The sequence below is a fragment of the Symphalangus syndactylus genome, chromosome 3, assembly GCF_028878055.3.
Source record: "Symphalangus syndactylus isolate Jambi chromosome 3, NHGRI_mSymSyn1-v2.1_pri, whole genome shotgun sequence".
NCBI lineage: Eukaryota > Metazoa > Chordata > Mammalia > Primates > Hylobatidae > Symphalangus > Symphalangus syndactylus.
This window is the reverse complement of record NC_072425.2, coordinates 127,333,137-127,359,002: the sequence shown is the minus strand read 5'-3', so window position 1 is coordinate 127,359,002 and position 25,866 is coordinate 127,333,137. Positions and strand designations below refer to the sequence as shown.

Below are 25,866 nucleotides of genomic sequence, written 5' to 3'. Positions count from 1 at the left end.
ACAAAAACTAGCTTGGCTTGGTGGTGCGCACCTGTAATCCCAGCTACTCGGGAGGCTGAAGCAGGAGAATCACTTGAACCTGGGAAGCAGAGGATGCAGTGAGCCGAGATCACCCCACTGCACTCCAGCCTGGGCGACACAGTGAGACTCCCTCTCAAAAAAAAAAAAAAACACCATTGTGAAGTTTCTCTAAATCTTCATTTTTATTAAATCCAATTCAAAGCAATAATAGAATTATGGGAAAGGGAGACCATATAGTGAACTTCAGAGTTAGGGGCATGGGCTCTTAGCCAGACTTCCTCCCTTCAACCACAGCTTTCCTTTTTACTAACCCTGTCACCTTGGGCTACTTTACCTTCCATGTCTCAGTTTCCTCAAGAGTAACTATACTAACCTCACGTAGTAGTTCCAAGAATTACACATGACTGTATACTTAATATATATGAATACATATACTGGCAACCATGACTGGCAGATAGTATGTACTATGTAAGTGTTGGTAAACATTATTATTATTATCTGGAAGTTACAGAAACTCTTAGAGTAATTCAACTTTATTTGTAAACGTAAGAGGAATTAAGTTCCAGAAGTTAAAGAAATGGACTAAGGTCATACCACTAGTTAGAGATAAGTTATGACTTCAATTTAAGTTTCCCAATGCTGTAAGCAACTAATAATTATTGTACCACCATACAATAATGTAAGTTGCCTTACTTATATATTAAATGGAGAGAAAAGGCTCATATGCCAACAAATCCCTCCTGAAAAACAAAGGACATTGCTTTTTGTACCAGTGGCCAGTCGAAATGAAGAGTTACCATCTTGTTCTAGCTGTTCATAGGCTTCAAATTCTCCCCCTCTTCCCTAGGAAGCTTCAATTCTTTTAACCTTCTCTTAAAGGTATTATTCTATTCTCTTATTTAAATTTTCATGGCTGTTCTCAGGAACCTTGGCAATTATTTCCACATCTTGCTTAAGTTGCTAAGCTCAGCGCTGAAGAGACTATTCTGACAAGAATTTGAAAAATGCTGAATATTTACAGATTAACTTTTGGTGCCTACACACTAAGTTCCTATTATACATTCTAGTCCCGTATTTATTCTTTAAATGAACATATCACATTCATGATCCCTCATTATTTTATGGTCCTTTTCTGCCACAAAAACTTGCCAACAATTTATCCTTTCTTATTCTTTGTACTAGGAAGAAGTTCAAATATAATAGAAACGATAAGACTCAGAATGAAACCAGCCTATGTGAGAGAGCTAACACTAAACCAAAGAAAGCTAATGGTCACACTCTGTTAGAACAACTATCACTACAGAAACGATCTGTAGCAAGGGTTCCCAAGACCCCATGGATAGCACGTATGAACTATTCTGTCCTTGCCATGGTCAGGGCTCAAAGAAAAAACAAAAAAGTAAAAAGAAACTTTCAATCTTGCAAAAATCCATAAGAAGACAGATGAGTAGTTTTCTAGAGTTTGAGATTTAACCTATATGGTTTATTAAAAAATAAAGAATTTTAGAGAATATTGGAGACACCTAACCAAAAAGGGTATTTAGGAGGGAAAAAAAAAACCTGCAAAAATAAGGTAAATATTTGGTATAAAAAAGAGCCTAAAAGTGTAAGAAGAAGAAGAGGCTATTTAAGAAAAAAAAAAAAAAAGTTACTCCTTTTCTGTTTTCTTTATCTCATAAAATATTGTTCAGTTCTATGAGGTGTTTTGTTTTGTTTGTTTTTTGAGACAGAGTCTTACTCTTGTTGCCTGGACTGGAGTGTAATGGTGCGACCTCGGCTCACGGCAACCTCCGCCTCCTGGGTTCAAGTGATTCTCCTGCCTCAGCCTCCTGAAGTAGTTGAGATTACAGGCATAGGCCACCACGCCTGGCTAATTTTTGTATTTTTAGCAGAGACGAGGTTTCACCATGTTGTCCAGGCTGGTCTCAAACTCCTGACCTCAGGTGATCTGCCTGCCTCAGCCTCCCAAAGTGCTGGGGTTACAGGCGCGAGCCACCGCACCTGGCCAGTTCTATGAGTTTTAATGTATGTATAGACTTGTGTAACCACCACCACACTGAGGGTGCAGAGCAGCTTCATCAGCCCAAAACTTTTAATTCCCTTTTGCTGTTGCTTTGCTGTCACAGTCTACCCCATCCCTAACCCCTGGTAACCACTGATCTGTTCTCTATCACTGCAGTTTAGTCTTTTCCAGAATGTTCATATAAATAGAATCATACAGTGTATGACTGAAACTGGCTTCTTTCACTCAACACAATGCCTTTGAGATTCATCCAATGTGTTGCATGTATCTATAGTTTGCTCCCTTTCATTGCTGAGAAGCATTCCACTGTTTGAATGTCCCATGGTTTGTTTCTAGTAGGTATCTGGTGGTGTCACATTGTGACTTTCATTCACATTTTCTCCAAGAAATTAAAGGTGTACAAATTATGGTGGTACAAAGTACATACTATACTTTGCCTTATTTTTTTCCCAAAGTCACTTGGGAGCATGACATCACTATTAGTCTCTTGTGCCTCTAGAAGAAAACTCTAAACAACACAGAGTCGTTCACACGTACAAGTTCAGGTCCAGATGCCCCTCAATCTTTTTATGAGCTTAACTGCCATCTCTAAATTCTCCTTGGTGAAGTGTCTGTTCATATCTTTTGCCCATTTTTTAATTGGGTTGTTTTCTTACTGTTAAGTTTGGAGAGCTTTTGACATAGTCGGGATACAAGTCCTTTCATTGGATATGTGATTTACAAGTATTTTCTCCCAGTCTGTAGTTTGGCTTTTCAGTCCCTTAACAGTGTCTTTGGAAGAACAAAAGTTTTTAATTTTGATGAACTCTAATTTATTTTTCTTACATATAAGAATTTATATATAAATTCTTTTCCAGTCATGTCTAAGAATTCTTTGCCTACCTACCCACAGGTCCTAAAGATTTTTTCTTGTTCTTTCTTTTAGGAGTTTACAGTTCTAAGTTCTACATTTAGATCTAAGTCAATTTTGCATTAATGTTTTCATAAGATGTGAGGTTTAGGTTGATGCACCTTTTTTTCCCACATGAATATCCAATTGATTCAACATCATTTGTTGAAAAGAATACCCTTTCTTCACTAATTGCTTTGCACCTTTGTCAAAAACCAATCGGCCATTGCCAAGAGGTGGAAACAACCCAAATATCTCTCAAGTGATAAAGAGACAAAGAAAATGTGGTATACATCCATAAAATGAAATATTATTTGGCCACAAAAAGGAATGAAGTATACATACCAAAACACAGATGAACGTTGAAAACATTATGTTAAGTGGAAGCCGCTCACAAAGGACCACATATTATATGATTCCATTGATGTGAAATGTCCAGAATAGGCAAATCTATAGATACAGAAAGTAGTGGCTGCTCAGGGCTAGGGAAATGGGGGATTGAGAGGTGCTAGCTAAAGAGTCTGGGGTTTCTTTTCGAAGTGATGAAAATGTTTTAAGGTGACGTTGCACAACTCTAAATATACTAAAAAAAATTCACTGTATACTTTAAACAGGTGAATTGTTTGGTATTTGAATGATATCTCAATAAAGCTGTTACCAAAAAAACTGCCCATCTTTTATGGGTCTGTCACTGAACTCTTTATTCTGTTTCACTGATCTACATGTTTGCTTGTCTCTCTGCTGCTATTATACTGTCTTCATCACTGTGGTGTCATCGTAAGTCTTAAGGCCTGTACTGTACTTCTTCTAACTATTCTTCTTTTAAAATTGTTTTGGCTATTCTAGTTTCTTTGCTTTTCCATAAACATTTTGTTAGATTTAAACCTAAAATTTTCATTTCAGGAAGCTATTATAAATGGGTTTTTTTAGTTTTAATTTCCAAACATTCACTGTTAAGTACACAGCAATACAACTGATGTGTGTGTGTGTATGTGTGTGTGTGTGTGTGTGTGTGTGTTGACCTTATATTCTAGGACCTTGCTAAACTTACTTATTAGTTCTAAGAATGTTTTTGTAGATTCCCTGTGACTTTCTTCATAAACAATCATGTCATCTAAAACCAGTTTTATTTTTTCAATCTATTGCCTTTTCTTTCTTTCTCTGGCCTTAACACACTGGTTAAGACATCCAGTGTGATGTTAAATAGGAGTGGTGAAAGTAGACATCCTTGCCTTGTCTTCAATTTTATAGGAAAGACATTCCATTTTGCACCATTAAGCATGATGTTAGTTATAGAGTTTTTTGTAGATTCCCTTTATCAGCACCTTATTTTGCACAGAGTTGATCTGGCACTGCCTTCTTATTTCCAGTTAAAACATGAGAACTGCCACCAATTCTCTCTCTTTTGAGAGAGTTCAGAGCCATAATGAGCATCCCTATAGCTCCCAACTGCACTAGAGCCACAGCCTCAGATGCCAAAGGCTATCCGCAGAAACAAAGTGGATAACATTGTTATTAGGCCTCATCTTCTAAGTCTTCTTCAGCGTCACAGAATTCCCAGGCTCCTATCCACCATGGTATCTTCTGCACTGAGAATCACCCATGCATATATTCCCACTATCAGACTCGGGTGCAACACAGAGAAAGGAGTCTCTGTTTTGTGTGTGTGTGCGCGTATCTGTGTGTGTGTGTGTGTGTGTGTGTGTGTGTGTGTGTAGGGTGGGTCCAGGGAGTTAAGGTGTTCCTGGTGTGTGTGTGTGTGTGTGTGTGTGTGTGTGTTTGTGTGTGTAGGGTGGGTCCTGATCTGGGATTAGAAGGTACAGGCTGGGCATGGTGGTTTATGCCTATAATCCCAGCACTTTGGAAGGCCACAGTATGAGGATCTCTTGAGGACAGGAGTTTGAGAACACCCTGGGCAACACAGCAAGATTCCATTTCTACAAAAAATTTAAAAAATTAGCTGGGTGTGGTGACTCACACCTGTAGTCCCAGCTACTTGGGAGGCTGAGGCAGGAGGATCACCTGAGCCCAGGAGGTCAAGGCTGCAGTGAGCTATGATCATGCCACTACACTTCAGCCTGGGTGACAAAGCAAGATCCCACCTCTTTTTGAAGTTTTGGGGTACATGTGCAGGATGTGCAGGTTACATAAGTAAATGTGTGCCATGGTGGTTTGCTGCACCTATCAACCCATCACCTAGATATTAAGCCCCACATGAATTAGCTCTTTTCCCTAATGCTCTCCCCTCTGCGCCCTCCCCCAAGCAGGCCCCAGTAAGTGTTGTTCCCTTCCCTGTGTCCATGTGTTCTCTTTGTTCAGCTCCCACTTACAAGTGAGAACATGCGGTATTTGGTTTTCTGTTCCTGCATTAGTTTGCTGAGGATAATGGCTTCCAGCTCCATCCATGTCCCTGCAAAGGACATGATCTTGTTCCTTCTATGGCTGCATAGTATTCCATGGTGTATATGTACATTTTCTTTATCCAGCCTATCATTGATTGGCATTTGGGTTGATTCAATGTCTTTGCTATTGCGAATAGTGCTACAATGAACATATACGTGCTTGTATCTTTATAACAGAATGATTTATATTCCTCTGGGTATATACCCAGTAATGAGATTGCTGGGTCAAATGGTATTTCCAGTTCTAAATCTTGGAGGAATCACCACACTGTCTTCCACAATGGTTGAACTAATTTACATTCCCACCAACAGTGTAAAAGTGTTCATATTTCCCTGTAACCTCACCACATCTGTTGTTTCTTGACTTTTTAATAATCACCATTCTGACTGGCATGAGAAACTGTCTATTTAAAAAAGTAGAAGAAAGAAGCAGCAGCAGCTACAATTACAAGAGTTAGAAGGTGCAATGCATTTTATCCCAAAGCACAAGTTATAAATGGTGATAAAGTCAGTTGTGAAGAAATAGGTTCTGTGTGTTGGCTCAAAAATTTAGCCAACATTATTTTTTATGGGAAAACAAATTCCAAATAACAAGCAGCTGACCTGAAAATAGATTATGGAAACAAAACCTATTCACAAAATGGGGAGTTTTTTTTTTTTTTTGGCTTTTCATATACACAGAGAACCCTACAAAACAAACAGTGGAAGATAACCTATAAAACTATAAAAGAATAAAGGATATAAAAAGTAACAAACAACAACTGCAAGGCTAAAACTTGCAGCTGATCACAATATGGGTATACTAATATATGATGTATATGAAGGAATGAGGTGCAAAAGTTATATAATTTATTATATACACAGCCCCAGAGTAATACTGGTGGCTGTCAGCTTTTAGTGTCTTTATAAGTGGTTGGCTATATAAAAGTAAATGAATAGGGAAAATGTGTATGTCTATGTGTATACATGTATGTACATGTGTATATATACATGGATATACACATATATGTAAACACAAAGTGATCATGTTTTATGAGAAATGCATTCTCAAAGATTTTGAAAAATTGTACGAGTCTCATATTTCAAGAATTATTTTCTCAAAGAAACAAAATAGAAAAGTGGATTCCTAAAGTTTAAAAATCTAAAATCCTCAAACATTTTTTAAAAAATATACTTAAGTAGAACAAACGCTTGAAATGAAATTCTTTTCATTACTATGTCCACCTTTCAAATAACCAAAAATACATCATGTCTTACAGCAGTCCCGGGCCACAGGCCACACAGCAGGTGAGCAGAGGGCAAGCGAGGGAAGCTTCATCTGTATTGACAACTGCTCCCCATTGCTCACATTACCGTCTGAGCTCCACCTCTGTCACATCAGCAGCTGCATTAGATTCTCATAGGATGAGAACCCTACTGTGAACTGCACATGTGGGGGATCTAGGGTGTACCCTCCTTATGAGAATCTAATGCCTGATGATCTGTTACTGTCTCCCATCACCTCCAGATGGGACCTAGATCCAGTTGCTGGAAAACAAGCTCAGGGCTCCCACTGATTCTACCTTACGATGAGTTGTATAATTATTTCATTATATGACACAGTGTAGTAATAATAGAAATAAAGTGCACAATAAATGTAATGCACTTGAATCATCCCAAATCCATCCCCACCCCAACGCTGTCCATGGAAAATTTGTCTTCCACGAAACCAGTCCCTAGTGCCCAAAAGGTTGGGGGCCACTGCCTTAGGAAATAGAATGGTAGTTACCAGTGGATGGGAGTGGGGGTGAGGAAATGAAATGGGCATGTGCTGTTCAAAGGCTACGAAGTTTCAGTTAGGAGGAATTTGTGTTTAAGATCTCTAGCACAGGCCGGGCACAGTGGCTCATGCCTGTAATCCCAGTACTTTGGGAGGCCGAGGCAGGCAAACTGTTTCAGGTCAAGTATTCGAGACCAGCCTGGCCAACATGGTGAAACCCCATCTTTACTAAAAATACAAAAATTAGCTGGGTGTGGTGGTGCTCACCTATAATCCCAGCCACTAGGGAGGCTGAGGCACAAGAATCACTTCAACCCAGGAGGTGGAGGCTGCAGTGAGCCAACATCATGCCACTGCACTCCAGCCTGAGTGAGAGAGTGAGACTCTGCTTCAAAATATAAAACATTAATTTTAAAAATCTATAGCAACAGCATGGTGACTGCAGTTAATAATAATGTATTGTGTATTTCAAAAGTTACTAACAGTAAATTTCAGATGTCTCATCACAAAAAATAAGTGAGGTGAAGGATATGTTTATTAGCTTAAGTTAATCATTCCACATTGTATACATGTATCAAAACATCACACTGTACCTACCCCATATATACAATTATGATCTGTCAATTAAAATTAATAATAATAACATACTTCATGCCTTAGCACAGATGACAACCTGATTTAGGAACACCTTACAGCAACACTGATATTAGCCCCTGGTGCCAGCATTTTAGCCACCATCCTGGCTTGGTTATACAACAATTTTCATGAACTTAAAAGTATATACATTTTAGTACTGCTTTGATTTTGTTGACATTCTGGCTAACAATTCAGAGTGCGTTCTCCTAAATTAACAGTGGTATGTATCATGACAGGTTTTTGGCTTTCTTCTTAGCATGAGGTTTTTGGCTTTCTTCTTAGCATTTTGTTACATCTAACCTCTATTCCAAAATAACTCATTTTCAGATACATTTTTCAGTATTAGCACTTAATGCTTGGCTGAAACTGATACAGGCTTTAAAAATGATTTTAAATTATAACCACAGTTTAAAATATCATCACCATAGTCAAGAAAATCATACAGATATTCAGATGTCTATAAACAGCGTGGTTCACATGGTGCTGACAAAGGCTGGCAGGGATTTGTTTATTAGCTAAAATGGTCCATCTTTAGCTGCAGTAACAAACGTAAAATTTACAACTCACACAGCCTGCCAGCTTAAAATTATAGGATTCCTGACAACAGTTTTGATTTTCACAATGCTTCTGATTTTGCTAGAGTAAGAATCTCAATGCTGTTAATCTGCACAATTTCAAATATATGCATATAAAATGACCTGAAGAATACTAAGGCATGCTTCCTAATTTCAAGGTTGGTGAACTCATGAACCAGTTTTGTTTTTTTTAAAACAGGAATAATGATAGTAAGTACTTGGGCAAATCCTCAGAAGTTGTAGTTGTGAAATTAATTCCTAGAGAAAGTCAGATCTCTGCAGACTGCTGCTCCTTTCCTTTCATGTAACTTGAGTGTCTGCCAATGGGAAAAGCCATTTCGTGTGTGTGTATCTCATATTAAGATCATTTTGTATTATCTACTACGATGCTGACAATACAATTGCCCGCCCCAACACCTAACCCCTTTCCCAAACAAAAATCTAGAGGATGGCTGCATGGGAATATTATATATTAGAAATGGAAATTATGTGTAAACATAAAATCTAATTTTCTAGAGTAAAGATTGATCTAGCATAGTCAGAAATACATTATATCAATAGGGACTCAAGCATGAGGGGAATAAATATAAACTTATACAAACACAATCAGGACCTTCCAATTTGTATAATTTCCCTCAAAACAGACACACGAAGAAAATAGGTAATATTGAAGAAAAAAAAATGTCTTGAGAGTACACTAGGTAAGTTGAATCTCAGGTGTGTAACTGCCCCCTAGTGACAGAATATTATGATACACTCTGAAAATAGGTACCTGCATCATCCAAAAGATCTATATTAATATAAAAGTTGGCAATGAGAATGTTTATAAGTTTGAACTGTTTCCAAAATTTATGACTGTCCCTTTTTATTCATTTGTTCACTTATTACTTCATTTCACATACAATGAGGAATTAAACAGGAATGACTTTATCCCTCATCGCAGTCTATTGGGAAAGATACACAAGAAATATACAATTACTAAACTGTGACAAATACTATGAAACAAGTGAACAAGATGCTGAGAAGGAGGATAATGGGTTCAGGGTAACAAGAGAACCACTACTTTAGACTGGGTGGCTGGGCAAGTATATAAGGAAGTATATAAATTGAGATTTGATAGATGAAAAGCTAAATTTTGGGGATGGGAAGAGAGAGGGATGTGTCTCAGGGAGAGGGTAAAGTATATACAAAGTCTCAAAGGTACGAATTTTGGGTGAGTTCAAGCTCTTGAGAAAAGGCCAGTATCACCAAAGTGAGACAACGAACAATGAGAAAAAAAACAAAAAAGAGGAAGAGTGGCAGATGGGGCCAGATAATGCAGAGCCTTTTACGGCTGGGAATACAGATTTTATCCTATGTGGAAAGGAAGACACTCATGGTTGTGTTTGTTTGTTTGTTTGTTTGTTTGTTTTTCTGACGGAGTCTCACTTTGCTGCCAGACTGGAGTGCAGTGGTGCGATCTCGGCTCACTGCAACCTCCGACTCCCTGGTTCAAGGAATTCTCCTGCCTCAGCCTCCCAAGTAGCTGGGATTATAGGCATGCACCACCATGTCCAGCTGTTTTTTTTGTTTGCTTGTTTTTTGTATTTTTAGTAGAGACGGGGTTTCATTATGTTGGCCAGGATGGTCTCGATCTCTTGACCTCGTGATCCGCCCATCTTGGTTTTTTTTTTTTTTTTTCAAGATGGAGTCTTACTCTGTAATCCAGGCTGGAGTGAAATGGTGCAATTTCACCTCACTGCAATCTCTGACTCCTGGGTTAAAGCAATTCTCCTGCCTCGGCCTCCCAAGTAGCTGAAATTACAGGTGCGCGCCACCACACCTGGCTAATTTTTGTATTTTTAGTAGAGACAGGTTTTCATCATGTTGCCCAGGCTGGTCTCAAACTTGTGACCTTGTGATCCACCCACCTAGGCCTCCCAAAGTGCTGGGATTACAGTCATCAGCCACTGTGCCTGGCCCACTCATGGCTTTTAATCAGGGGACTGACATGTCTGATTTCTGTTAGGACAAATTACCTGGCTGTTAAACTCCAGAGCAGAAGCAGGTTAGCACAGCTCCAGGCGCACAGTGGCTGGCCAGCCCCACATGCCGACTGTAGGGATGGAGCCAACAGGACCTGCTGGAGGCGAATCTTGGGGGCACAACTGGCAGGAGGTGCTGATGGACTGGATGTCAGGTTGGGGAGACAGAGGAAGGAATGGTGCTCTACGGTTTCAGGTTCGAACAGCCGGGTGGTGCTCATTACTGAGATAGGAAAGACTCGAGGAAGGACAGGTTTCATCAGGAGGAAAAAAAGCCAAAAGCTGTTTTAAATATGTTAGATTTCCAAGAAGAAAGGTAAAGCAAGAAGTTACATCTGTAAATCAGGGCTCAGAGGAGAGGTCTGAGCTAAGGACGTAAATTTAAGAGTTTATCAAGATCTAGAAAGGATTTAAGGTCACAGAACGGATGAGATCACCCAGGGAGAAACTGTAAAGAAACTAAGTACTTCGGTCAGCCATGTTTACAGTATGGTGTTCATCTGTATGACTTATGACAAGTGCAGTATTTAGATGGGCTTCTGAATTCAGCCTTAGGAATTAATGAAACAGCTGCCCCCACAATGTTGTGGTAATAAGCTCTTCTTTATAAGATAACATTGCACCCTTCCTCATTTCATTTCTCTCATCTTTATTCTAGAAAGAAGCTTAGGCTTAACTCTATCTTTGGTGAATCTAGTTTAGCTTACTTATCTCAAGCTTATCTTTAAATACAAAGATTTGTGGACATGTCAGGATACTTCATCTTTAAAGCTTTTCTTCTGAGTCTGAATATGTGAATTTCTATGATACCAGCAGAATGTTTAAGTTATATTTACATTAAATTTTCTATATTTCTTGGGTATTGGGAAAAAAGATTATTTCAGTGCTTATCTCTGTGTGATGATATGAAGTGTTAAATTCTTTTTAAATGTATTTTTAAAATTTGCTATAATGAACAATCAATCTGTATTAATACCTATGTTAACAATATTAACTAATATTTATTTAGCACTTGCTTGGATTTACTCATTTGATCTTTACAGCAACTTTATGAGGTAGATATTAATATTATCCCTGCTTTACAGATGAAAAGATGAGTTATGAGTAGGTTAGATACCCAACCCAAGGTCACAAAGCTGAAAATGTGATAGAGCTGGGAAAGACGCCCGGGCAGGGCATTCTTCCATTCCAACCAATGGCTTTCAGAAAAAACTTTATTTAACTGTGACTCACAGTACGAATTTCATTTTACATCATGACCCAGTACAAATATACTTGTAAAATAGCTAAATAAACATTTCACAAGATAATACCCTTGCAAAAGATGGTATGTTTTTATATGTTCTGTTCTTTTTGATTTCTTTAAAATGCTAGTTGGGAGTGACTAAATTGATTTCATGACCCTGTAATAGTTCTCACCTGCAGTTTAAAAAAAAAACTCTACTGTAATATATAGTCACAGGTGATGAAGAAAAAAATACTTTTAAAAACTTAAAAGAATACTTTCAAGTATTAAGATCATAATACTTATGTTTTAATTTAGAAGAAATTAATATAAAGGAATCCACACAAATTATTTATGCAAAAAGCATTTTACACTATTTTGAGAATATGTAACTTCATGTAAAATAGCAGTTGGAAGCCATTTAAATAAATGTTTAAAATTTTCGTCTTCACAATTTTTATCAAATAGGACATTTAAAGAGCTTTTGCTAACCTATAAAAATAAACAATACCTCATCAGAAAAATAAGCAAATAATACTGCCCAAAGCAATTTACAGATTCAACACCATTCCTATCAAACTACCAACATCATTTTTCACAGAATTATAAAAAAACTATTCTAAAATTCATATAGAATTGATGCAGGGTAGACGGGCCCCAAAATTGGGGCTTAGCCCAGGAAGGTTCTTATCTTTGCCCAGGGAAGGATTCAGGGTGAGTCGGTCGTGTTAAATAGCAACTTTCACTGAGGCAGCAGCATATAGCAGCAGCAGAAGTAGGACTCCTTGTGGAGCAGGGCTACCCCATAGGCAGTGTGCCCAGAGGAGCAGCTCAGAGGTTGTTCTGCAGACACATACATATATATATTTTTTTTTTTTTTTTTTTTTGAGACAATCTTGCTCGGTCACCCAGGGTGGAGTACAGAGGTGCGATCTCAGCTCACTGCAACCTCCACCTCCCAGATTCAAGTGATTCTGGTGCCTCAGCCTCCCAAGGAGCTGGGACTACAGGTGTATGCCACCACACCTGGCTAATTTTTGTATTTTTAGTCGAGACAGGGTTTTACCATGTTGGTCAGGCTAGTCTCGAACTCCTCACCTTGAGATCTGCCTACCTTGGCCTCCCAAAGTGCCAGGATTACAGGCATGAGCAACCACGCCCGGCCAGCACTTACTCTTTTTAAGAGACTCCGTATTCAATAATGGTGCTGGGATATCTGGCTAGCCATATGCAGAAGTCTGAACTTAGACTCCCTACCTTTCACCATATACAAAAATTAACCCAAAATGGATCAAAGATTTAAATGTAGGACCTCAAACTATAAAAAAGACAATCAAGGAAATACTCTTCTACACATTGGATTGGCAAAGGATTTTTGGCTAAGTCTCCAAAAGCAATTGCAACAAAAGCAAAAATTGGTAAGTGGGACCTAATTAAACAAAGAGCTTCTAGACAGCAAAAGAAACTAGCAACAAAGTAAACAGACAACCTACAGAGTGGGAGAAAATATTCACCAACTATGCATCTAACAAAGGTCTAATATCCAGAATCTATAGGGAACTTAAATCAACAAGCAAAAAACAACCTCATTAAAAAATAGGCAAAGGACATGAACAGACACTTCTCAAAAAAAGCCATACAAGCAGCCAACAAACATGAAAAAAATGTTCCACACCACTCAGTTGAGTGTCTGTGGCTTTTCCAGGCATACCATGCAAGCTTTCAGTGGATCTACCATTCTGAGGTTTGGAGGACAGTGGTCCTCTTCTCACAGCTCCACTAGGCGGTGCCCCAATAGGGACTCTGTGTGGGGGCTCCAACCCCACATTTCCCTTCTGCACTTCCCTAGCAGAAGTTCTCCATGAGAGCCCTGCCTCTGCAAAAAACTACTGCCCGGAACATCTAGGCATTTCCATACATCCTCTGAAATCTAGGTGGAGGTTCCCAAGCCCCAATTCTTGACTTCTGTACACTAGCAGGCTCAATACCACATGGAAGCTGCCAAGGCTTCAGGTTTGCACACTCTGAAGCCACGTCCCTAGCTCTTCATTGGCCCATTTCAGCCACGGCTGGGACAGCTGGGACGCAGGGCACCAAGTCCCTAGGCTGTACACAGCAAGGGGGCCCTGGGCCCAGCCCACAAAACCACTTTTTCCTCCTAGGCTTCCAGGCCTGTGATGGGAGTGGCTGCCATGAAGATCTCTGACATGCCCTGGAGACATTTTCCCCAGTATCTCAGGGATTAACTTTCAGCTCCTCATTTGTTATCCAAATTTCTACAGCCAGCTTGAATTTCTCCCCAGAAAATGGGGTTTTCTTTTCTATTGCATTGTCAGGCTGCAAATTTTCCAAACTTTTTTTATGCTTTGTTTCCTTTTAAAACTGAATGCCTTTAACAGCACCTAAGTCACCTCTTGAATGATTTGCAGCTTAGAAATTTCTTCTGCCAGATACCCTAAGTATCATCTCTCAAGTTCAAAGTTCCACAAATCTCTAGGGCAGGGGCAAAATGCACTAGTCTCTTTGCTAAAACATAGCAAGTCACCTTTACTCCAATTCCCAACAATTTCCTCATCTCCATCTGAGACCACCTCAGCCTGAATTTCAGTGTCCATATCATTATCAGCATTTTGGCCAAAGCCATTCCACAAGTCTCTAGGGAGTTCCAAACTTTCCCATATTTTCCTATCTTCTCCTGAGCTCTCCAAACTGTTCCAATGGCTGCCTGTTACCCAGTTTCAAAGTCGCTTCCACGTTTGGGGTATCTTTTCAGCAGCACCCTACTCCTGGTACCAATTTGCTTTATTAGTCCATTTTCAAACTGCTGACAAAGACATATCCAAAACTGGGTAATTTATACAGGAAAAAGTGTTTAATGGACTTACCGTTCCATGTGGCTGAGGAAGCCTCACAATACTGGTGGAAGGCAAGGAGAAGCAAGTCATATCTTACACAGATGGCAGCAGGCAAGCAGAGACCTTGTGCAGGGAAACTCCCTCTTACAAAATTGTCAGATCTTGTGAGACTTACTCACTATCACAAGAACAGCATAAGAAAGACCTGCCCCCAGGATTCAATTACCTCCCACTGGGTCCCTCCTACAACAGGTGGGAATTCAAGATGAGATTTGGGTGTGGACACAGCCAGACCACCACTATTGTTTTCCATTACCCTTCACCAAGTGATTTTTTTGTGAGCTTAAAAATATTCCTACTGTAATGCCTTTTTAAAATCCTATTTTCTAAGTACTTTTGTCTTTACAGTATCTACACCTAAATTAACAGCACCAAATGTCAGGCTGACTGTTTAGCCTTTTTCTGTGTTAGATCATGTTTAGCATACATTCCAACGTTATTGATTTGGGACGTATTTCAGTACCACACCATCACTAAATGAAAGTTTAGTTAACACTGTTATGAGATATTAAGATTAAAAATTTTTTCAACAGCACAACAGCCACAACTTCCAATGCACACAAACAATAGCATGGTTTCCCCACTTCTGTCAAAGATCAGAAAATATTTCTACCAGCTAAAGTGGCTCCACCATATGGCAGAAATCAAAAAATTCTTTGAAATAAATAAAAGCAGAGACACAGATACCAAAATCTCTGGGATGCTGCAAAAGTGGTGTTAAGATGAAGTTTAGAGCACTGAACGCCTATACTGAGAAGTTAAAGATCTCAAATTTACAATCTAACATTAACCTAGAAGAATTTGAAAAACAAAAACCCTAAAGCTAGCAGAAGAAAAGAAATACCCAAACTCAAAGCAGAACTGAACAAAACTGAGACCCAAAAATCTATACAAAGGATCAACAAAACCAAAAGTTGCTTTTCTGAAAGAATAAACAAAATGGACAGACCACTAGCTAGATTAACAAAGAAAAAAAAGAGATGATCCAAATAAGCACAATCAGAAATGACAAAGATAGCATTACAACCAATCCCATAAAGATACAAAGATCCTAGAGACTATTATCAGCACCCCTATGCACACAAACTAGAAAACCTAGACACAGACCAAAGGAACAGAATAGAGAACCGAGAAATAAAGTCATACATCTAGAAAATCTGATCTTTGACAAAGTCAACAAAAATAAGCAATGAGGAAAGAACTCCCTATTCAGTAAACAGTGCTGGGATTGCTGGCTATTATATGCAGAAGAATGAAGCTAGACCCCTACCTATCACTGTATACAAAATTTAACTCAAAACAGATTAAAGACTTAAATGTAACCTAAAGCTACAAAAGTCCTAGAAGAAAACCTCAGAAATGCTCTCCTGGAAATTGGCCTTGGCAAAGAATTTTTATGACTAAGTCCTCAAAAGCAATTGCAACAAAAACAAAAATTGACAAATGGGACCTGATTAAAGAGCTTCGACACATTAAAGAAACTATCAACAAAGTAAACACCCTACAAAATGAGAAAAAATATTCACAAACTATGCATCCAACAAAGGTCTAATATCCAGAATCAATAGGGAACTTAAACAGATTAACAAGCAAAAAACCAAATATCCTCATTAAAAAGCGGGCAGAGGTCAGGCATTGTGGCTCACGCCTATAATCCCAGCACTTTGGGAGGCCGAGGTGGGCGGATCACTTGAGGTCAGGAATTCAAGACCAGCCTGGCCAATGCAGCAAAATCCTGTCTCTACTAAAAATATAAAAATTTGCTGGGCGTGGTGGCACACCTTTATAATTCCAGCTACCTGGGAGACTGAGGCAGGAGAATCGCTTGAACTTGGGAGGTGAAGGTTGCAGTGAGCCAAGACTGCGCCACTGCACTCCAGCCTGGGTGACGGTAAGACTTCGTCTCAAAAATAAATAAATAAATGTTAAAAAAAAAAAAAAAGAAGACATACAAGTGGTCAACAAACACGAAACATGAAAAAATACTCCACTCTGCAAATCAAAACCACAATGAGATACCATCTCGCACCAGTCATAAAGAATATCATTAAAAAGTCCAAAAATTACAGATGTTGGCAAGGCTGCGGAGAAAAGGAAACACTTAGACAGTGCTGGTGGGAATGTAAATTAGTTAAGCCACTGCAGAAAGCAGTTTGGAGATTTCTCAAAGAACTAAAAATGGAACTACCATTCAACCAAGCAATCCCAGTACTGGGTACATACCCAAGAGAAAACACATCATTCTACCAAAAGACACATGCTCTTGTATGTTTACCTCAGCACTATTCATAATAGCAAAGATATGGAATCAATCTGGGTGCCTGTCAATGGTGGACTGGATAAAGAAAATGCAGTCCACATATACCACAGAATACACAGCCATAAAAAGAATAAAACTATGTCCTTTCCAGCAATATGGATACAGCTCAAGGCCATTATCCTGAGTAAATTAACACAGAACCAGAAAAGCAAAGTGTTCTCACTTATAAGTGCAAGCTAAATACTGGGTCCCATGGATATAAAGTTGGGAACAGTAGATACTGGGCACCACCAGAGGGGGAAGGGAGAGGGGCAAGGAGGAAAACTACCTATTGGTTTCTAAGCGTACTGCCTAGGTGACAGGATCACTCACACTCCAGACTTCAGCATCACATGATATATCCATTTAACAAACCTGCACATGTACTCCCTGAATCTAAATAAAAGTTGGAAAAAAAAGACATGAACAGACACCTCTCAAAAGAAGACACAGACATAAAAGCAGCCAACAAACATACGGAAAAATGTTCAACATCACTAATCACCAGAGAAATACAAATCAAAACCACAATGAGATATACCATCTTGACTTCAAGACAGGTTTGAGTCTTAGCCCTCTCACTTGCTGCATGTATAACCAGGGAAACTTAATTTCCATGAGACTCAAGTTTCTTCAACTATCAAATGGAGAGTTAAAAAAAAAAAAACTACTTCATTTAACATATGCTGGAATATAGTATACACTCAAATTCTAGTTGTTATAATTATTTTAAAACTAGCAAAAAAAAATTAGATTTAGTATTCAAGCATGGGCATGGTGACTCACACCTGTAATGCCAGCACTTTGGGAGGCCAAGGCAGGAAGATCTCTTGAGCCCAGGAGTTCAAGACCAGGCTGGGCAATGTGGCAAAACCCTGTCTCTACAAAAAATACAAAATTCAGCCAGGTGTGATGGTGTACCTGCAGTCCCAGCTACTCAGGAGGCGGAGTCAGGAGGATCATTTGAGTCCAGGAGATCAAGGCTGCAGTGAACTGTGATTGCACGACTGCACTCCAGCCTGGGTGACAGAGCAAGATCCTGCCTCAGAAAATGTTTAAAAAGATATTCAGCAAATATTATTGAGTGCCAACTCTGGACAAAGCCTACTCCATGAGGTTACTCAGGTAACCTCATAGAGTACAGTCTTTCAAAAACTAATATCTAATAAGAGAGATAGCCATTCTCTCTAAAAAGGAAAACTGTTACAAGCATTAACAAAGAGAGGTGGATTTAATACATCATGGGAAAACAGAAGAAAGATAAATTAATTCTGATCTAGAAATGGTTCTTTAAAGGGTAATGTGAACAGTGCCTTGAAAGAAGCAGAGTCAGATATGCTCCTTGAACCTTATTCCAGACCAGTGGTTCTCAAACTTGAACATGCATCAAAATCACACAGACAGCTGTTACAACATACAATGCTGGACCTATCCCAGACTTTGTGACTCAGTAAGTCTGGGGCGGGGATAGGGGCGGTGGGTGGGGGAGGAGGGTCTGAGAATCTGCATTTCCCTGGTGACACTAATGCTAATGGTCAAGGAAACCCTCTGAGAACTGCTAATCTAAACACACAGTGCTTGAACAAAACTGACAGGTGATATACAGGGTACGCCTGAGGAAGTGTAAAAGGGCAGTTGCAGGAACACAGGCTTTGCACGTGTAGTTAAGGCATATGGTCAGAAGTCTAAAAATGAAAACTTTCTAAATAAATCACTTTCTAGGATAAGTTACCTTTCCTAGGAAGGTGAGCTGACATTCAAGATATTTAAGTACCCCTCTGTGCTATGACATTTATTCTGTCTAACCTGGTATCTTTTAACTCTACTCCCTACCGTCGGCTTTGCATTATCACACACATAAATAGTAAGGTAATGAGGCCACAGCAGATTTCTGGCCATGACTTATTTAAATGTACAAAGAACAGAACAACAGTGTCACTCTATTATTCTTTATAAACAAGAATATAACGTTAACACATCCTGAATGTTAGTATTTTACATAGCATGCTATAGGTTAAACTTCTTTTTCAAAAAAATAAAAAATAAAAATAAAAATTTGAAACCTAACAGTTTCACTTATGCATTTTAAGAAATGTTTCATACTCACCAAAGCCATCAATATCTAGATTATTTTCAACCACAACATCTAGCAGAGAATCACCAACTTTTCCTTTGGTTGTTAATGTTTCACCATCACGGTTTATAAAGTGGACTGTTATTTTATCTTCTGAGCTGGAAAAGAAAGCAGTCCTTTAGTATTTTTAGTAATTTCAAAACATAATTTAAAATAATTGGTTTAAAAGCCTATAAGGCCTCCAGAGTAGATGGGAATACAGGTGCCCAGCACCACGCCTAGCTAATTCTTTTTATTTTTTGTAGTGACAGGGTGTCACCATGTTGCTCAAGCTGGTCTCAAATCCTTGGCCTCAAGCAATCTTCTCAACTTGGCCTCCTAAAACTCTGAGATTACAGGCCTGAGCCACCGTGCCTAGTCGAAAGTATTTTCTTTTCTTTCCAAAGCTTATTTGGGAAGAAGGCATGACAAATCAAAGGCATATGTATCTACCCACCTACCAGGTAATAAGCTCTACTACCTTACAGGAAATGGCAATGACTACCTGGTCAACGCCACCTGGTGGTCTCAGTATATGTCTCCCTAATGGTCACAGTTACAAAACATTTAGCAATTATTATCACTCATGAACTCTATTTTACTCTCATACAAGCCAGTGCAGTAGCTTGCACCTATAACCCCAGTACTTTGAGAAGCTGAAGTGGAAAGATCGTTTGACGCCAGGAGTTTGAGACCAGCCTGGGCAACATGGCAAGATCCCATCTTTACAAAGAATTAGCCAGGTGTGGTGATGTGATCTGTAGTCGAAGCTAATTGGGAGGCTGAGACGAGAGGATCCCTTGAGCCCAGGAGGAGGAAGAGGCTGCAATGGGATATGATTGCACCACTGCACTCCAGCCTGGGCAACACAGCAAGACCCTGTCGTTTAAAAAGAAAAGGCCAAGTGTGGTAGCTCACACCTGTACTCCTAGCACTTTGGGGGGCCGAGGCAGGGGACTGCTTGAACCCAGGAGTTTGAGACCAGTCTGAGCAACACAGAGAGACCCTATCGCTACAAAAAATAAAAATAAAAATGAGATGGTTGTACGTATGTGAAAAATAAAGGGCACGGTGGTATTTGCCCTTAGTACCAGCTACTCAGGGGGCTGAGGTGGATCACCTGATCCCAGAAGTTCAGGGCTGTAGTGAGCCGTGATTACACCATCTCACTCTAACCTGGGCAACAGCTGAAGGCCCTGTCTCAAACAAACAAACAAACAAACAAACAAAAAAAAACAAAAAAAGTCATCACACAGCTCTCTGAAAAACATGAATGTGTCCATAAAAGACTAACCAGGGTTGTAGTGAGCTTTTAAAAAGCAAATCATGGCCGGACATGGTGACTCACGCCTGTAATCCCAGCACTTTGGGAGGCCAAGGCGGGCGGAGCACCCGAGGTCAGAAGTTCAAGACCAGCCTGGCCAACATGGTGAAACCCCGTCTCTACTAAAAATACAAAAATTAGGTGTGGTGGTACATGCCTGTAATCCCAGCTACTCGGGAGGCTGAGGCAGGAGAATTGCTTGAACCCGGAAGACGGAGGTTGCAGTGAGCTGAGATCATACCACTGAACTCCAGCCTGGGTGGCAGAGTGAAACTCTGTCTCCAAAAAAAAAAAAAAGCAAATCATTCTGCTCTCAATAGGGTGACTGCATTGCTGTTCCAGTGCTACATAGAATACTATTGCTGAGAGACGTTGTTTAATAGTTTTCTGCGTATTTGACATCTCATTTCAGTCCACATTGTATACTTACAAATCAAAGGGACTATAAAAAGTTTTTTATTTGTTTGAATCTGTAAGATAAATGCCTCCTTACATGTTTTTTAAGATAGTATGTTAGCTATCAGCTAGCTGACTTAAATTTCCTCCACTTCTCACAAACATCCCTCCAAAATCTGAGAAGACATTATACTAGCAGCTAGATCCTTATTCCTCCACCATTGGTCATTTTAATTTTTACCTCACACTTGAAAAGATTCTCTTCAACTTAAAATAATGAGTTGTTATTCTTACTACTGCCAATAGATGGCAATAGCCCATCAAACAAATCTTTAATATAAATAAAACTCAGAATTAAATAATTTCAGAGCCATAACTATCTTGAGAGTTATCAAGTTCAGTGATTCCATTTCACAAATGAGGCAACTGAAGCCCCACTGGATAATGCCCTCCCTAATATTATAACACTGGAAAAAAAACAGGATTCTATTCATTAAAACTCATCAAAAGGGTGTGTGTGTACCGGAATGTTCCTCAAAAGGGCCTGCGCTCTCCAACTTCTTCTCACAACCAAAACATGTTTTAAAACTAGTATTCCCACATATTATTCATGATTTTCGACATGAATAACTGCCATTTTTTTCAAAGTACAATGGATGAGAATGAAAATACCCCAGAGGCAGGGAGGCCACTTTGGAGGTTATCAAAACAGCACAAACTAATCAGGGACAGAGAACGCAGTGACTTAACTGACATCCAGAAGGTAGACCAAAAGGTTTTAGTGACCATCTACATAAGATAAACTGAAAAGCGGGTAAGAAAAACATTGGGATTTCCAGCTCACACAATTAGGTGGTACCATTTAACCTAGGTTTAAGACAGGAAGCAAAGGAACTTTGGGGAAGACGGAAATAAGTTGAAGCTTAGACCTGCTGAATTTAATAATGAAAAAGCCAGATGAGAATGTCCAAAAGCCAGATGGAAATATGGTATGGGTCTGAGCCCAGCAGAGAAGTCTAGAGATTTGACATCAACAAATGCCTGGTAGCTAAAGCTACAGGAAGCACATTAGAAAGAATTCCATCATTTATACATACTACTGAAAGCCAGAGGTTTTAGCGTTGCTGTTCTTCTGAAGCACTCTAGAGCTAAGCTTACAGCAAAGGAATTCGAAATCTCTTTTACAACAGCCTCCCCTTCTATAAAATTGGACAACATTAATCTTATAGTTCTAACAATGTATGCAAAATACATAACACATAGTAGAATTCAACACACACTGATTAATAACTGTTATTTAAAGACCAAGCCCTTTTGCTAAGAAGCCCAACCTGTTGGTCTGTATTAAAGGTGAACAGCCCTACAAAAAACTGCCAAGTGAGAGTATTAACAGGTTTACCAAAGAAGAGGACAGGAAGCACAAACGAAAGAAAAAGGCAATTCTTCATTTGAAAGAGTATGGAACCTAAGAGTCAGAAGATGTAGACACTATGCCGGGAGTGGTCACTCATGCCTGTAATCCCAATACTTTGGGAGGCTGAGGCAGGCAGATTACTTGAGGCCAGGGGTTCGAGACCAGGTTGGTCAACATAGTGAAATCTCATCTCTACTAAAACTACAAAACTTAGCCAAGTGTGGTGGCACGCGCCTGTAATCCCAGATATTCGGGTGGCTGAGGCACGAGAATCGCTTGAACCTGGGAGGTGTAGGTTGCAGTGAGCCATGATGGCACCACTGCACTCAGGTGAAGAGCACACCAACACCTCCAAAATCACCACTAAAGAACTAACCCATTAACCAAACACCACCTGTGCCCCCAAAACTACTGAAATTTTAAAAATAAATAGAAATTTAAAATTTTTTAAAAATCCACAAAAACTTCTTGAGTTCTAGTCCTAGTTTTGCCAGCTACTTAATATGAAATTTTTATTCCCATTTATCTACCCTCCCTACCTCATAGAATTGTCTTAAGAGTCATATGAAATAATACACGTGAAAGATCTTTGCTACCTAAATCACTGCAAACCCCCTTGTGTCACGGTATTTTAGAGTAAAAGGAGTTTTTCTGACTCTCAATTACTGATAGCTTATCGAGTTGTTAAACTTCAAAGACAGAACTACAGTTTCTATTACTGCTCTGTCTGTCCATAAGAACTTTGTGCCATAACAAAGATGTTCCACACATACCTGCAATGTCCAATACAGTAGCCACTAGTCACATGTAGCTACTGAGTACTCGAAATGTGGCTAGTGTAACTGGGAGATTGAATATTTAATTTTATTTACCTTTAATTACGTTAAACTTCAATAGCCCTATGTGATTAGTAGTTACCATAGTTACAGCACAAGTCTCATTAACACAGTAAGAACGGGAAAATCCAGTTATAGCTCCAAAGTCTGTAAGAGGAATGATAAGACCATGAATAGAAATTGTGCCAATAAAGAGGGCAGCAGGATTATGAGGAAATAGACGTGCTTCCCTTTAAGACAACCTGACATATCCAAATCCAAAAAACAAATCTGAGAAAGGTAACTCCCAATTATTACCAAAACATTCATGTTCCCTTATACCAGTTACACAAGCATGTTCAATATCTGTCCCAATTTATACAGTTGTCCAAAACTCATCCATTGTGTAACAGAAAGCAAGGCACCCACACTGGTCAAAGACAAGGAGGGAAGTGCAGAGGAAACAGGAACAAATAAATCTGGCTTGCCTTCTCCCTGATTTCCCCCAAAGTTCACACAACAAAAATGTATGGAGCACCCACTACTAGATAACGGGATTAGTGGGGAAAAGATGACTGAAAGTCTTAGACCCTGCTCTCAGAGACCTCAAGAAGAAACTTGAAAAAGCAGCATACAAATCCAACGCACTCTCCCTCTAGTTCTCGATTCCTGCTACCCTACATCGTGTGGTCAAAGAGCTGTCCAGAGATCTGCATTATATAAATCGCCACCACGTTGCTAAAAATTATGTGTAAATTTTATCTCTAGTATATCTAAGTAGTGTCTTTGAAAAACAAATATGCCCAAGAACCTAAAACTTCAACACATTTGGGATAAATTGTTCACATCTCTTTCAATATTTAATACAAAACCCTCAACATTGTGAGCCTAAGAGGCTGCTGCTGCTGCTGCTACCAAATGGCATCTACTGAGCCCTCACTACGTGCTAGGCACAAGACTACCTGTATCGCTGTATTAACTCATTTATTCTTCAATTAACCATAGCAGGTCTACACTGTTATTATCTCCAACTTGCAAATGGGGAAACTGGGTTCCTAAGGACTGACCAAGTTAGGCACAGCAGACAATCCACGCCAAAGCCAAGTTTCAAGTCCCAGCAGATTACTTCAACGCAGGGGCTTTCAACACTTGAGCAACTAGCAAAGGGCCTACAGGGCAGCAGAGATTGTGGGCTGGGTGTATTCTACCTGGACACCCCCTGACAAAGACCTGGGACCTGGGTGTCCTCCCAAAGCAAGGCAAGGCCCTGAAAAAAACAGTTGGCAGGAGTGTCAGGCCAGGACAGCAGCAGGGGAGCCTGTCGCGAAGGTCACTGCCAGTTTCGGGCAGAGCAAAGGTCAGATCCCAGACAAATCACACAGAGAACAAGCAGCAGCCAAGTCCCGGCTTTCCTCAGGGCACGGAAGGCGCTGGGAAAGGGAGCTGGGCGTCCAGGGTCCCCGATTCCCGCCGGGAGTGGGTGATGCGGGAAGGAACTTTGCGGTGCGACGGAAGGGAGGCAGCGACGCCACCGAATAGCGAGACGGAGCCGCGAGAGCACCCCAGAAGAGCGAGGCGAGAGGCAGGCCTCCGGGGTGTGGGTCCGGCGCCCAGAAGGCACTGGAACCAGAGACTCGGCCCAGCGAGCCAGGCGCCACCCACCGGGGACCCCGGCCCGCGCCGGCGATCGCGCCCGCACGGCGCCCTACCTGCTCCGGGCCCGCGCCGACACGCTCAGCGACCGGCTCGCCTCCGCGCTCCCGCCCGGCCCCCGGCTCCTCAGCAGGCCGCTGACTCCAGCGCGGGACCCAGCATGGTGCAGCCACCGGCCGGCCGGGCCGCCGAGGACCGCAGAAGCGGCGCGCAGCAGCTGGGCGCCCCCAGCGGCAGCCATCGCCCGCGGTCGGGAACTTCCGGAAGCGACGCAGGCCGCGCTTCGCGGCCGCGAGAGACTCCAAAGAGGCGGGGTAGCAGCTGCGGCGCAGACGCCCGAGGGCCGCGGCGAGGGGCGCGGGGCTGGAGTAGCGGAGAGACAATGCTGGGAGCAGCGCGCCGAGGAATCGCGTGCCTTCCGGGTGACCTATAAAGACCTTGGCAAGCAGAGTGCGGCCCCGCCCCGCCTCTCCCGCCCACGCCGCCCGGCCCCACGGGGCGGGGCCAGCGCAGGGGGCCTTTACCAATCCTCCAGGTTCCGTCGTAAGCTGGATGCTTTTTTAGCGGCTGGAGTTGCCGTGCAGAAACAAAATATTTTGAAAGATAGCTGGACGTCTAGCGGAAACCGGTTAGCTAGACCACTGTGTTCTGTTCCGCATCCCCCCATCCCCCAGCCGTTAAAAAAAAAAAACTGGGAAATTGTGTCATCTTGGAGTCAAGTTAGAGCAAAAGTGAATTCTGCGCACTGTAAAACAAAGACAGTCGGAAATTTTGGAAAATCTCAGAATGCTATTATACAAAGAAATAATTATGACTATAAGATTGTAAATGACAGTAATGAATAGGCTTGGGGTGCTGCAGAGGACAGGTAGCCATCCTAGACCTTGACTGGCAAATAAATGCTGGCTGAGTGCATGAAACCCACGAGACTGAACCGGAAACTTTGTGATGAGCTGAGATTTCTAAAAGACTTTCACAAAAACCAGAAAAGATGTACTTTAAAATACACCTTATCATGGTTCATATGTTGTGGGAAATGCATGGGCTTTAAGGTCAGAAATAGCAATGTTCAGATCCAGGGTCTACTGCTTTAGAGATCTGAGACCTTGGAAAAATTATTCTCATAGAGGATCAGTTTCCATAACTCTGAAACACAGATAAGATGTTCCAGCCTTCAGGGCCGTTCTGATGTTAAACTAATACGCAAAACATACAGTGCGTCACAAACCAGGAAGGCTACTGCTTCCTGGACCTTCCTCCATCAGGGTACTCATAAAGAGGCTAAAGGCCAAGGTCAAGGGGATATTGTAGATATGCTAAACACAATCAGATACTTTTTTTTTCTTTTTCTGACGTGGGGTCTCTCTCTTCTGCCCAGGCTGG

At 40.7% G+C, this 25,866-nt stretch overlaps 1 protein-coding gene across 2 annotated transcripts in view; it reads right to left on the bottom strand.

Annotated features, from left to right (window-relative positions):
* The window catches only part of FDX1 (ferredoxin 1), a 33,257-nt gene extending 8,281 nt beyond the window's left edge, over positions 1-24,976 (bottom strand). The window contains exons 1-3 of one of the 2 annotated variants that reach the window (XM_063636530.1): positions 24,540-24,929; positions 18,876-19,000; positions 14,440-14,532 (exon numbers count right to left, since the gene is read on the bottom strand). In XM_063636530.1, the coding sequence (XP_063492600.1) occupies positions 14,440-14,532; positions 18,876-19,000; positions 24,540-24,724 (403 nt within the window). In that variant the 5' untranslated portion in view covers positions 24,725-24,929. Of the gene's footprint in view, positions 1-14,439; positions 14,533-18,875; positions 19,001-24,539 lie in introns of both variants that reach the window. The other variant, XM_055273042.2, reaches the window with a different exon arrangement.
* Between the last annotated feature and the right edge of the window lie 890 nt (positions 24,977-25,866).